The sequence below is a fragment of the Suricata suricatta genome, chromosome 10 (assembly GCF_006229205.1).
Source record: "Suricata suricatta isolate VVHF042 chromosome 10, meerkat_22Aug2017_6uvM2_HiC, whole genome shotgun sequence".
In the NCBI taxonomy this organism is placed as follows: domain Eukaryota; kingdom Metazoa; phylum Chordata; class Mammalia; order Carnivora; family Herpestidae; genus Suricata; species Suricata suricatta.
This window is the reverse complement of record NC_043709.1, coordinates 113619784-113633562: the sequence shown is the minus strand read 5'-3', so window position 1 is coordinate 113633562 and position 13779 is coordinate 113619784. Positions and strand designations below refer to the sequence as shown.

General features: G+C 36.3%; 1 protein-coding gene across 2 annotated transcripts in view; it reads right to left on the bottom strand.

The window, feature by feature from the left end:
• Positions 1-3987: 3987 nt before the first annotated feature.
• The window catches only part of HSPA14 (heat shock protein family A (Hsp70) member 14), a 39639-nt gene continuing 29847 nt past the window's right edge, over positions 3988-13779 (bottom strand). For both annotated transcript variants that reach the window (XM_029953593.1, XM_029953594.1), the window contains exons 11-14: positions 9953-10165; positions 9402-9575; positions 6515-6585; positions 3988-5673 (exon numbers count right to left, since the gene is read on the bottom strand). In XM_029953593.1, coding sequence (XP_029809453.1) covers positions 5595-5673; positions 6515-6585; positions 9402-9575; positions 9953-10165 — 537 coding nt within the window. In that variant the 3' untranslated portion in view covers positions 3988-5594. The remainder of the gene's footprint in view (positions 5674-6514; positions 6586-9401; positions 9576-9952; positions 10166-13779) is intronic.

Below are 13779 nucleotides of genomic sequence, written 5' to 3'. Positions count from 1 at the left end.
AAGCAGGCTCCAGGCTCTGAGCAAGGGGTCAGCACAGAGCCCGATGCGGGACTCGAACCCATAAAGTGTGAGATCATTACCTGAGCCGAAGCCGGACGCTCAACTGACTGAGCCACCCAGGCGCCCCGAGACCCTTTAAGTCTTAGATATAGCCACATTGCCCTCCTTACCTCCCCAAGTGTATCTACTAACTGTCCTGTGTGTTTTTACAACACCCCAGGAGCATCCATCCTGCCTCAGTTTCTTTCTTGGTTTTCTTTCTACCTCACTGACCTCTGTTCACTCCCATTTTTGGCTCCCTTTTTCTAACCTAAATGCTAGGGACATCTCTCTTAGGCTCTCTTCCTAAGTGACTGCCTCGGTTCCCATGGATTTACATACCATCTTTAGACTTAAGATTCCCAACTTTTTGTCTCCAGGCTAGACCTCTTCCCTGAATTCCAGATTTGAATATCCATAGTGCATAGCTGACATATCCTCTTAGGTTTTGCACAAACATCTCAATTGAACACACTCATAAAAATGCCCTTGATTTTTGCTTCCAGACCTGATCCTTTCCACTGCAGGCCCCCCAAACTTTCTCATCTCAATACACTAGCACCATGATCAACTCAGGGGTCCAAGAAGGAAACCTAGGTGTCATCCTGATTTACCCTCTCCTCATTCCATAATTTCATTAGCAAGTGCTTGTCAATGCTATGTCCAAAATATGCATTGATTGTGCCTCTTCTTGCTGCTGTTACTACTTTAGAACAGGCTGTCATTCTTCACCTGCAGTCCTGCAAAAGACGGACTACCTGGTTTAACTTCTATGATTGCTTCCCCTCGAATCTCTTTTCCATACAGCTGAAAGAGTGACCTTAGGGCACCTGGGTAGCTCAGTTGGGTAAGACACCAACTTCAGCTCAGGTCATGATCTTGCAGTCTGTGAGTTTGAGCCCCGCTTCAGGCTCTGTGCTGACAGCTCAGAGCCTGGAGCCTGCTTAGGAATCTGTCTCCCTCTCTCTGTCCCTCCCCTGTTCGCGCTCTGCACTCTGTCTCTCTCTCTCTCTCTCTCAAATTTAAATACACATTAAAAAAATAAAAATAAAAAAAGAGTGACCTTAAGGTCATGAAGTGGAACATGTCCTTCTCCTACTCTAAATACTGCCCAGTGTACCCGGAATAAAATCCAAGCCTTTAATAGCTTACCAAGTTTTAAGTGACTGGAACGCTTCCACCTTAACCTTACTTTGTGCCCCTCTCACTGTTCTCTAGGATTTTTTCCACCCTTTAAGAAATCTTTTATGGTGCATCTCCTATGTGCCAGGTACTAAAAATAGACAAGAAAGAAAAAGACTCTGTCTTCATAGAACTTACCTCCTATTTGGAGCAGATAATAAACAAGTAAATAAGTATCTTAAGGCAATTCTAAATTACTTCCTAGAGGACAAGCTTTTCGCTCTCTGCACATAGCTACCTTCTTGTAGCTCGGGTCTCAGCTTCTTCCAATTCTTCAGAGGCCTCTCCTGGTCACCCATCTAAAGCAGATAACTCTTATCTTCCAGTCTCTCCTTTGCACTAAATGTACTTCCCAAAATTTATAGTTACCTTGTCTGTTTTTTTGGATCTTGATCAATTTCAGATCAAAATTTATAGAATGCATTAGACTCTTTTGTAAATTGCCCGTTTCCTTGGTTTTTGACTTTCAATCCCACTAATTCCAGGGGACAGATTAGACCTTTTCTCTTCAAGAGGTTCTCGGTGTCTACTATTTTAGCAGCCACTCTGCAAGTACAGTACAGGGACAGGAGACCCTTAAGGGGCCTAGTAAGCTCAAAACTTCTCATAATAATATGAAGATGTTACCTGCTTCCTTTAACTCTCCTCTCACAAGTATATAGTGACGTTTTCTCAGAGACACACAACTTAGATACTGCAGTAGACTGAACAAACAGAATAGAGCTATTTTCTTTAGGCAGACATTAAAGAAATTAAAAAAAACATAGGGCACCTGGGTGGTACCTGGGTCAGTTAAGTGTTCGATTCTTGATTTTTGGCTCAGGTCATGATCTCATGGTTGTGAGATGGAGCCCCGTGTTGGGCTCCATGTAAGACTCTCTTTCCCTCTTCCTCTGCCCCTCCTGCACACATGCTCATGTCCTCTCTCTTTCACAAAAAACAGAAACAAAACCAAAAAAACCTCCACACTTAGCCCTAAATCTTTTGTTTTTGAAGTTGTCTTTCATAAAAATGTTAACATGTAATTTGTTAAAAATGACTGATTATTTAAAAAATCTAGGTTTTAACTTCCATGCGGTAAATAACGATAACAGACTACTTATATATAAATCCAATATAAATAAAAGATCTTTACATTCTCAATAACTGTTAAGAGTGTATTGGGCGCCTGGATGGCTCAGTTGGTTAAGCATCTGGCTCTGTGCTGACAGCTCAGAGCCTGGAGCCTGCTTCAGATACTGTGTCTCCTCTCTCTCTGCCCCTCCTCCACTCATGCTCTGTTTTTGTCTCAATAAATAAACATTAAAAAAAATTTTTTTAATAATTTTTCAGAGTGTAAAAGAGTATTGAGACAAAAAGTTTGAGGATCTTGGTAAATCCTGGCTATAAATGGAGAAGGAAATCAAAAGCTAGAGGTATACATTAGTGTTCTCAAGGAAAACATACAGAATTAGCCTCCCCTCCACCTGTTTCTTATCATAAAGACAACTGCAAACATGGTATCTGGAGACCCTTGGACACTCTTCTGTTGCATTTAAATGTTCTTCAAGAGGCAGAAAAGAGTAGAATGGGCAAGGGAAAATGTGAATTTAAATGAAATAATGCACATGAACTGTTTAGAATAATAAGCAATGAAGAAAAATTAAGTTTACCAAAAAAGTGTATGAATATTAGTTCAAAATTCACATTCGCTATGAGACCTTGGATAAATTATTTAACTTCTGACTCTATTCCCACATGTAGAACACAGAAACAATAGAGGCTATATTACTCTGTGCATTTTGCAACTACTCAGGGAGTTATGGTGAGGTCACATTTTAAAAAATGAGAAAATGAATTAAAGCAGGCAGTGGTATTTTCTATTACATGGTTACTCACTGTTATATTAGAAATCCTGATGGTTTCCCATAGAATGTTTGTGTCGATACTTTTTTAATCTTTAAAAACTCTTTCACGTATACAAGCTTTCAGTTTGTGATGAAATATGTTGTGTCCTCACAAGACTTTCACAGTATTACATATTGGCATTTATTTCCATCTGTATACTTGGCTCTGTCCTTCAGACAATATCAGACACGTAGATAGGCAAAATTATAATTTGACATAATCTCTTGCTTTACTGGTATAAGTGCTCATGTTTTTAAATATACGTGATACTGCAAAGGTAATTGGCAAGTGCCTGAAAAGATTATCAAGATGTTCATCAAAAATATCTTAGCAGTTGTTACTCTGGTAGTAGAATATAGGATGTTTTAGATTTTTTCTTTTGCAATTTTAATTTTATAAAGAATATGTATCATTTTAGAACTAGAAGAATGCTAAAGCTATTTTTAACCTTGAAAAGGTAAAACACAAGAGAATTGGCAAACCTTCCTCAAAATCAGAATAAAAAATCCTGTCACATGAGGATGCAAGGAAGTTTTGGAGTACATTAGCTAGAGCACCACTGGTGACAATTTCAAATCTGATATATTTGGGGAAGAAAATCATGCAAAGCTAATAAAGCCAGAAGCATTTTTTATATTTCTAAACAAAGCATAAAATAGGTAAAGAATGTATTTACTGGCCATTGGCCTATAGAATACAAAGATGACGTTGTTTTCTTCCATGTAATTCACTTATTCAATAGACCTTTACTTAACACCTCTATGTTCAGTACTGACATAATGGCGGCTAAGACAGCCTTTGCTCTCACAATACTTACTAATCTAGTAAAGAAAGCAAATAATAAATTATTACATGGATTTGGAAGAAAAAACTCTTGAGTAAATCTTTATGATATTTTATTCTCCAAGTTTCATTAATCTACATCAGGGGTTGACAAACATTTTCTGTAAAGAGCCAGACAGGAAATATTTTAAAGTTTGTGGCCCACACAGTCTCTGTTGGAATTACGCTGCCAGGATGGTGTAAAAACAGCCACAAACAATACGTACACCATTAAGCCTGGTTATGTTCTAATAAAATTTTATTTACAAAAATAGGAATGGCATAGAACTGACACCCGGGCCATAGTTTGCCAGTGCCTGATCTAGTTTAAGGAGCTAACAGAACCTACAAAACAAAATTCTAAAGCACTTTCCAAAGCATAACTGAAAGCATTTAGACTTAGCAGTTCAACTAGTTCAGATGCTATTTCCCTATTTTCTGAAAACAATTTATATTTATTTGATTTCAAAGTTTTTATAACTTTGGAAAAGATCCTAGAAAATAACTAAGTACTCATCCTTAATCAAAAGTATATGCCTTTGAGCCTGCTTCTTTGTGGACTCAGAATCGTCTCTGAATTCTTTTTGATTCTCTCAATAATTTGATACAGAATCATGAAAAAACTTGAGTTTGGATTCCGTATCTTTAGAAATAGAATATTACTGCCACCTAACTCCATAGAAATAAACTATAATGAATCAAGCACCTCCACAGTTTGAACACGATAAAAACAACCCAATTTTTAAATTTGACCACGGAGTAAAGATATTTCCTCCTCTCAAGTCTTCTGGGAACCAAGGAAAGAAATGAATGGAAAATCTTCTCTTGAGAATAGGGTCTGATGTGCGCTGCTCAACTTCCAGTTCTTTTTCAATATACACAGGTTGTCTTGTTTTACTTGGTGAATGAATGACCTTCTCATTACTAACCCAATGAGTATCTCGATGCCCTAGAGAATGTACTCCATTGAACAGAACGTGGCTAGCCCTCTCTTCAAAACAAAAAAACACAAAAAAATCTTTTAATTTCAAAAGAAAAACATGTTTGTTAGAAAAATCAAATTAAAGAAAATTGTAAAACCAAAATGTGCCACCCTATAATGATATTTCTGTGCACAGAAAGGCCACTGTTAGAGGAGTTAGGTGGGTAGCCTTCTGGACTTTGTATTTGGTGCTCGTCACACACAGATCAATACATGATTGTTGAGTTTATGAATTTACTTTTTTCTTTTAAGCAAAAATGGTATCTTACTTTGCACATGGCTCTCCCAACTTTTTTCATCTACTATCAAAGATTTTTAAATTGTTCTTAATTCATGATCTAATAAGAATAAAAGACTTCTTCAAATTTGAAGTTATAGAAACAAAAAGTTTTTAAGAAGCACTGTTAAATTTCCAGTAAAATTTCCTGCAATCCACTCAAACCTTTTAATTCTAGATAGCTTCATGACAGAAAAAGTTCCTTATATGTCCCACTACTAAGGTCCTTTTATTTCCCATCTTAAGTGGAAAACAAAAAAAGGTTGCAACACTTACCAATATATTGCATTTTAATAGAAACATATATAGTTCATTCAAAGGTATTTTAATATAAACATCACTTATAAACAAAACCAAATAATAATGATATTCTAGTTCTAAAATATTCCTGGTTTCTCTAAAACCCTAAGATGCTACTTCAATAGTGATTGCTTCACATTTTCCAGTCTCTTGATCTGTGCACGTCACATGTAAAGATCCATCCCTAAAACAAACAAAAAATAACATTTCATAAGCTCATTTCAAAAAAGCAGAGAACTCTTAAGAAATTATTTGAGGACTTTGAGTAAATGAGACAATTTTAATTTTTGAAAGAAGAGTACTGAGATAAATAATTTCAGTGTCTAAACTTAGTGTCATATGCTATAATTACATAATTGTTCTTAAAAATGTCTTCCTACACCACTAAGACAGAAGTTGTATTCTTTGAAAACCGTGGCAATAATGATCTCAAGTTTAAGACTTTATGCAAATTGAAGATGCATCATGGCATTTTCAAGCACAGGCCAAGGCAAACCTACCCTAATGAATTTGACATTCTTGCTAAATAAGTATGGTCATGGAATGAACTGTTCCTAATGTTAATCTGCAAACAATTTACTTGCAAGACACATTGTTACGGATGGTCAGTTGTTTGTGGAGGGTAATAGCTGGATTTAATTAGTAACTTATTTCCTAGAGATTTTCTGTAGCAATGCTGAAAGGAACTTATCCTTTCATAGGACAAATAATATGAATGATATAAAACTTAAAAAAATTATATTTAAGATTGATAAAAATTATATCTCAAACTTGCACGGACCAGTTTTTTAAGTTGACGACACCAAAACTAAATTCATAAAAAACTCAGAATGCAAATGATTTGAGATACACTTCTCTGTAAAATATAGTAATTATGCAAGGCCAAAAATACAATTCACTGATAAAATCTTTGTAAGCTTTTAATACCTGATTTTCCTAGAATAACAATGGGTGAAGAACCAATAACACAAAGGTCAGACCTCAAAGTAAATTTTCTTAATATCAGAAGTAGTTTAATTTTGTACCTTTTCATAGTAAGAACAGCTAATATATCACGTAATCCATTTTCTTTTTTATTTAGATCCTGGAGTACAACCTGTTTATGTAAAAATAATACAAAGATGATTCAGTACTTTGATATATTAATAAATTGATACATCAATTATTCCAACAGACCAAATTTTACTCATTACTGAAACAAATCTTTTCAAATAGGGCAATTCTCAATTTTCCTACCATTTACCAGAATCAGAAAATAGGATTAAGTTTTCCTAACTGGAAAATGTCTCCTCCAGAAGGACAACATATGTATTTGTTCCTCTTAAATGTCTAGTCCTAGACTAAAATGATTGTTTCTATGAAATATTCTTTGTCTCAGAAAATAAAGACTGCTTTTCTTTCTTGGTAGTTAAGCCATTACCAGTAATATGTAAATTATATTTTGGCATATACTCCTTTTTAAAATATGTTTATTTATTTATTTTGAGAGAGAGAGCAGGGAAGGGACAGAGACAGGGGGGGAAAAGAGAATCCCAAGTAAGCTCTGCATTGTCAGTGCAGAGCATGACATGAGGCTCGAATCCACGAACCTCAAGATCACGACCTGAGCCAAAATCAAGAGTCGGACCCTTAACTGAGCCACTCAAATGCCCAATACATTACATGTAGTTTTAAATATTCAAATATTTTAAATATACTTGGAAAACCAATGTAAAGAAACACATGGCAAATTCTTTTGTACAACCAAGATTACATGTGTACATCTGTATATAAGAGATATTAATGAATATACCATAAAATGCTTTGATTTTCTAAAGATAGGTATATCAAGAAGCCAACACTGGAAGTGACTTTTCAGATTTGCCAATATCAAGTTGTTTGGCTTTAGGCAAGTACTATATACCTTGGTTTACTAATTTGTGAAATGAGGAGGTTAGAACAGATGGGATCTTTAAAAGAACATCTTCCAAATTCAGTATTAGCTGACTAACTCTCGTCCACAGCTGCAGAGTCTCAGAGGAGTGTAACAAAGGGAAATAAATGAACGAGAGATAGAAGCTAAGGGAATACGAAGACAGCCAACTGAGTTTAGAAATACAGTACACAGGAAAGTGCTTATATCGTAATTCACATGAGAAACATCTGGACGAGCTTTTGAAAGCTTGACTAGTCGAAGGGGCTCTACTCCACTAGATTCTAATAGCTGAGGTGGGGCCCAGATAGGTTACATGTGTGTGTTTTCATCATTCTTTTGCTGAAATTAGAGAATAGATATAAAGTTGAAGGTAGTACACATTCTCTTTGGTTACCTACTAAAGAGTTGTTTTTCACTATAGAAGTATTTCATGCTCATGTCCTATGCTGCTTGTTAAAGATTCAATACAAAGTGTTAAAAAGTAAAAAAAAAAAAAAAAAAGAAATCCTCTTGGTACTTTCAAATCCATCCACTGTTAGGTTCCCTAAATATAGTTCAAACACCTATAGAAACTTTCTGTATGCTTGGATATTTATATACATTCACCTTTGCAAACACCACCTCCCTCATACACACTCATGCTCTCAAACTTTTTATTTAAACACAGATGACATCATACTGTAAATAAAGCTCTGCTGTCTTTGTGTGTGTGTTTTACTATAATTATATTTTTTGGGCATGTTTCTAAGCAGATGATGTGGCTCCATTTCATTCCTGTTAAAGGATGCAGAGAACTCTACAGTATGGAATATGAATGTGGTATTTTGAAAACGCAAAGGTATCTGTATCAGAGGCAGAATGGTAACAATGGTAATAAAGAGCAAGGACCCCGGAGTAAAACCAACTGACAATAAATTTTATCTCAACTTGGAAAATAACAAGGTATTTATTGTCATGAGTTTGCTTCTCAATCATTTATAAAATGATCATAATAATGTCTACCTCATGGCATTTTGAGATTAGGTTTGTACATTGCCTAGTACAGCACCTAGCATATAGTAAACAAAAAAATGTCATTTTCCTTACCACTTACATTGTACCAAGGAGGGTCAAGAGTACAAAAATGAACAGAAAAAAAATACATATTGTATTTTATTTTCTTCTAATTCTTTCAAATTAAAATTGCTAATTTTTTCTCTCTTAAAAATTTTTTTAATGCTTTTAAAATTTATTTTTGAAGGAGAAAGACAGAGACAGCGTGAACAGGGGCAGGTCAGAGAGACAGGAAGACAGAGAATCCGAAGATAGGCTCCAGGCTCTGAGCTGTCTGCATAGAGCCTGACGTGGGGCTTGAACCCATGAACCGCGAGATCATGACCTGAGCCGAAGCTGAAGTTCAACCAACTGAGCCACCCAGGCGCCCCTCTCTCTTTTAAAAGTAGGTGGAGGGGCGCCTGGGTGGCTCAGCAGGTTAAGCCCCCAATGCATGGTTTCAGATTAGGTCATGATCTTGCAGTTCGTGAGTGTGAGCCCTGTGTGGGCCTCTGTACCAATAATGTGGAGCCTGTTTAGGATTCTCTCTCTCTTTCTCTTTCCCCCCTCCACTCATGCTCTTTCTCTTTCAAAATAAATTTTTTAAGAAAGTAAGTAGGGGCGCCTGGGTGGCTCTGTCGGTTGAGCGTCAGGCTCTTGGTTTTTGCTCAGGACCTGATCTCCCAATTTTGCAAGTTTGAGAACAGCACTGGGCAGTGCGCTGGCAGTGCAGAGTGTGCTTGAGATTCCCTTCTCCTCTTTCTCCGCCCTCCCTCGACTCATGCTGTCTCTGTCTCAAAATAAATAAAAATAAACTTTAAAAAAGTAAGAAGTAATCCATTTATAAAAATGTGTTAGATATCCTATATACATTTTATGTTCACTGATTTAAATTGAGTCTAATGCAGAAGGAAAAGTTAAACAGCTTCACATGACTAATTCATTGTCCAATTTTATGTAATCACCTGTGCGAACTTGTCTTCCTCTTTTGCACAGTTTTTCCCCTCAGACTCATAGAGTTCAAGGCATACTGAAGAGATACTTCCGGGGGCTTGTAATGTGTGTTGTCTTCGAGCTGGCAAAGGAGTCCCTGATGGGAACAGTACTGTGAAGCTGTTGGCTCCTGATTCATCGACTCCCTAATAAGCAGAAGAATAATACACAGGTCCTTTGTTATTTACCATTACCATGATAAAGCCATTCCTATTCTAAATGTAATAGTTATTCCTGGTTGATAACCCTGGCAAAGAACACAGAGATGATCCTTAATCGCAACCTACTTCACTTAACAATCACTTGAAACATGTATCTATCTTTATTTGAAGCTTATGATTAAAATTACAACTAAGAAATGACATGCTAGGTAAATGCTAACTGAAAGAACATAAGAAATTGATTAAATATAAAATTATAATCTAAATTTAAAATTTTTACCAGTATACAAAGTTTTACTGTAAAAACATGGCAGTAAATTTATACTTACTTTTATGGAAAAGTAAAGAAAAGCTAAACATACCTTAACTAAAATATCTTTGGCTGAACACTCGATCTTAAGAGACTCATTCACTAGAAGGTTTTCTTTCCCAGTAAGAATTCCTGCTTCTATAGCTGCACCGATAGGGATGACCTCATCAGGAGGGATAGAATTCAGAAGCTCAACGGCTGGGAAAAGATCTTTAATCAGTTGCTGTAGCTTTGGGATGCGAGAAGACCCTCCACAAAGGACAACCTAGAAAATAAAAATAATTTTCAGTTTTTTACTTTTACTTTTTTAAAAAAAATTTAATGTTTTCTTTCTTTTTAGAGAGAGCAACAGCGTGAGCAGGGGAGGGTCAGAGAGAAAGGGAGACACAGAAACTGAAGACAGGCTCCAGGCTCTGTGTCAGCACAGAGCCTAATGCAGGGCTCGAACCCACTAACCACGAGATCATAAACTGAGCCGAAGCCGGACGCTCAACCGACTGAGCCACCCAGGTGCCCCCGTTTTTTACTTTTAGAACAACAGTTGTTTCTTTGCCACATGTAATGGTAAAATACAAGAAGCCCTATTTTAACATTTTATATCATACTTAAAATATATGTAAGTATATATTTAACACATTGTTGGTATTTAACACATTCTTTACTCAGTAACCACAAAATTTAAAAAGGGGTGATCTCACCACACATTAAAAATATAGCATAGCCACATACATGTGGCTCATGATTAATTCTGGGCATATGAGGCTTTACCATAAATCCGTATTTGAATAAAAAATAAACTAATACTTTGCATTATTCTAGTACTTCTAAAAGTAATGTATGTATAAATCTTACAGCATTTTTGTGACAATCTATGTTTGTCTTCACAATGGAAGAATACTAAATTTTACTGAGGAAAAAAGATATTTAACAAAAATACATTTTAAGCTCTCGGTGCCACCTGATTCAATGTTATCTCTAAAGAATTTTACATAGAATTGCTCCTTTACGAGTTTGTCCACACATCTAGCACCCCAACTTTTATGGCGGTCACATGAGGGAATGGGGTTCCAAATCACCCAGCTCTGCCAGTCAGAGGGGCTGGCATCCATGTCCCACAGGACTATCCAAAACAAAGAAGCAGTCTGTAAACTGGTGAAGTAGCACCCCCGGCCCAGTGACTAGCCACCTGGGCTCAGCACAGACAGAGCCAGGCAAAGACGCCCGTTTCCCAATTCCTCCCTGGAAGAGGTTTAACTGCATACTTCCCAGGTGCCACCTGAGAGTCTGGCTTTTAATCAGCCTGTACGGAGGTGCTGACGACGATCCTCTCTGGGGCACTGTCGGCACGCTCTCAACTCCTGAGAGCCACCGGAAACAGAGACGGCAGCTTAGGCACCAAGGTGTGCGAGGCAGCCAGGAACCGATGGACAAAGTTCATTTCCTAGGGAAGACCAGTGTATCTTGGCTGGAAGAGGTGGCAGTTTTATGTAATGCAAAGAAACCAACACAGTCAATATATATATTCCAACAAAATAGCAAAATAAATTGTCAGAAACCTATCTTAATAAAACAAAGGTTAAGTGATTTTCTAAAGAGTTTAAAATAACAGTAATAAAGATCATCACTAAGGTCAGGAGAGTAATGCATAAATAATATGAGAATTTCAATGAGAAGATAGAAAATATTAAAAAATACCAAACAGAAATCACAAAGTTGAAGAATACAGTAACTACTAAACTGAAAAATTCAATATAGGGGTCCAACAGAAGCCTATATCAAATGAAAGAAAGGATTTGTGAATTCAGAGACAGGATAGAGGAATTCATCTAAACAGAGGAGCAAAAAGGAAAAAAAAATTAAAAAGAATTAAGACAGCTTAAGGAACTTATAGGACAATAGTAGGCACACTAATACACATAGGGGTCCCAGAAGGAAAAAGGAAAGAGAAAAAGGAGCAGAAAGCTTATTAAAAAGGCTGAAAACTTACCTAACCTGGAGAAAGAAACAGAGAGCCAGATCCAATAAACTCCAAAATGACCAAATAAGATGGATAAAGAGATCCACAATGAAACACATTATAATTAAAGTGTCAAAAGTAAAAGACAGAGAGAAAATCTTAAAAGCAGCAAGAGAAAAGCAACTTGTGACATACCATGGAACTCTCATAAGATGATATGCAGATATTTCAACAGAAATCTTGCAAACCAGAAGGGAGATATTCAAAGTGCCGAAAGAAAACAACCTGTCAGTCAAGAATACTCTAGCCACCAAAACTATCTTTCAGAATTGAAGGAAAGATAAAGTATTTTACACACAAACAAAAGGTTACGCACACACAAAAATGGGGGTTTATCACCAACAGACCAGCCTTACAAGCAATGTTCAAGGGAGTCCTTCAAGTCCAAACAAAAGAACGCTGAATAAAAACATGAAAGCATATGAAATAAAACTCACTGGTAAAGGTAAATATACATAGTTCACTCGTGAATAATTAGACTCAGGGACAACAGACCCTGCATAGTTGAAAATCCATGTATAACTTCTGACTAACCCCAAACTTAACTATTAATAGCCGAATGTTAGCCAGAAGCCTTACCAATAACACAGTCGATAAACACGTTTTGTATATGTATTATATACTGTATTCTTACAATAAATAAGCTTGAGAAAATGTTATTAAGAAAATCATAAAAAAAATATACCTAGAGTCCTGCAATGTATTTATTAAAAAAAAAATCTGTCTATGAGTGAATCTGTGCAATTCAAACCTTGTGCAAGGGTCACCCCTGGTTAATTTCAGAATATTCTGATATTGTAATGGTAAAAGATAGGTCACTTGTAACTCTAGCATAAAGGTTAAAAAATAAAGACATAAAAATAACTGTAACTACAATAATATGATAATGGAGATGTAAATACAAAGAGATATAAACAGTGATGTCAAAAACATAAAATGTGAAGGAGTGTAGAAATGTAGAGCTTTTGTATGTGTTTGAAGTTGTTATCCTTTCACAGTGTATACATCTAACAAATCTCATGCTGTTTGCTAAGAATATCTTAAAATTGTTTTTGTCGGGGCACCTGGGTGGCTCAGTCGGCTAAGCAACTGACTTCGGCTCAGGTCATGATCTCGGGGTTCCTGAGTTCGAGCCCCACGTCCGGCTCTGGGCTGACAGCTTGGAGTCTGAAGCCTGGTTCGGATTCTGTGTCTCCCTCTTTCTCTGCCCTCCTCTGCTCATGCTCTGTCTCTCTGTCTCTCAAAAATGAATAAATGTTAAAAAAAATTTTTTTATATGGTCTGTCAATTACACCTCAATAGAGCTGAATAAAATTACTCCTTTGTAAGTACCTTTAATTTCCTTATTAGTTCATACATTTAACACTTACAACTCCACAGGCTTTCAGAATATTGAATAAATAGGTAGCCCAAGAAGGGAAATCATCCACAACCACTTCTCATTTTGCAGTCTTTTTAGAGAAAAGGATCCACTGATGAAAACCAGGTCTCTTTAACATTAGATGTGAACTGATGAGTAATAATACTATACTGATTTCCAGGTGAGAGCATGAGGAACATCAGCTGAGTGATACCAAGAAAAAAAGAAAAGCAGGGTTGCCTTGGCCAATTTCCCTAAGACTTCCCTAAAAGGTCTGTTTGAGAGATAAGTAAAAATAAAAGTCTTCTCTAAAATGTTATAATCCCAGGTAAATAATATGAGAATAAAAATGTAGAATATGCTCTTTCAAATTTCTCATAGTTAATTTCAAAAAGCTTTATTAATAAGCACTTAAGTAATGCTATGAAGAAAAAATCTAACTAGAAAACCTTGGCTTTGGGAATTTTCATTTAAAAAACTAAAAAATAGATTACCCTATGAC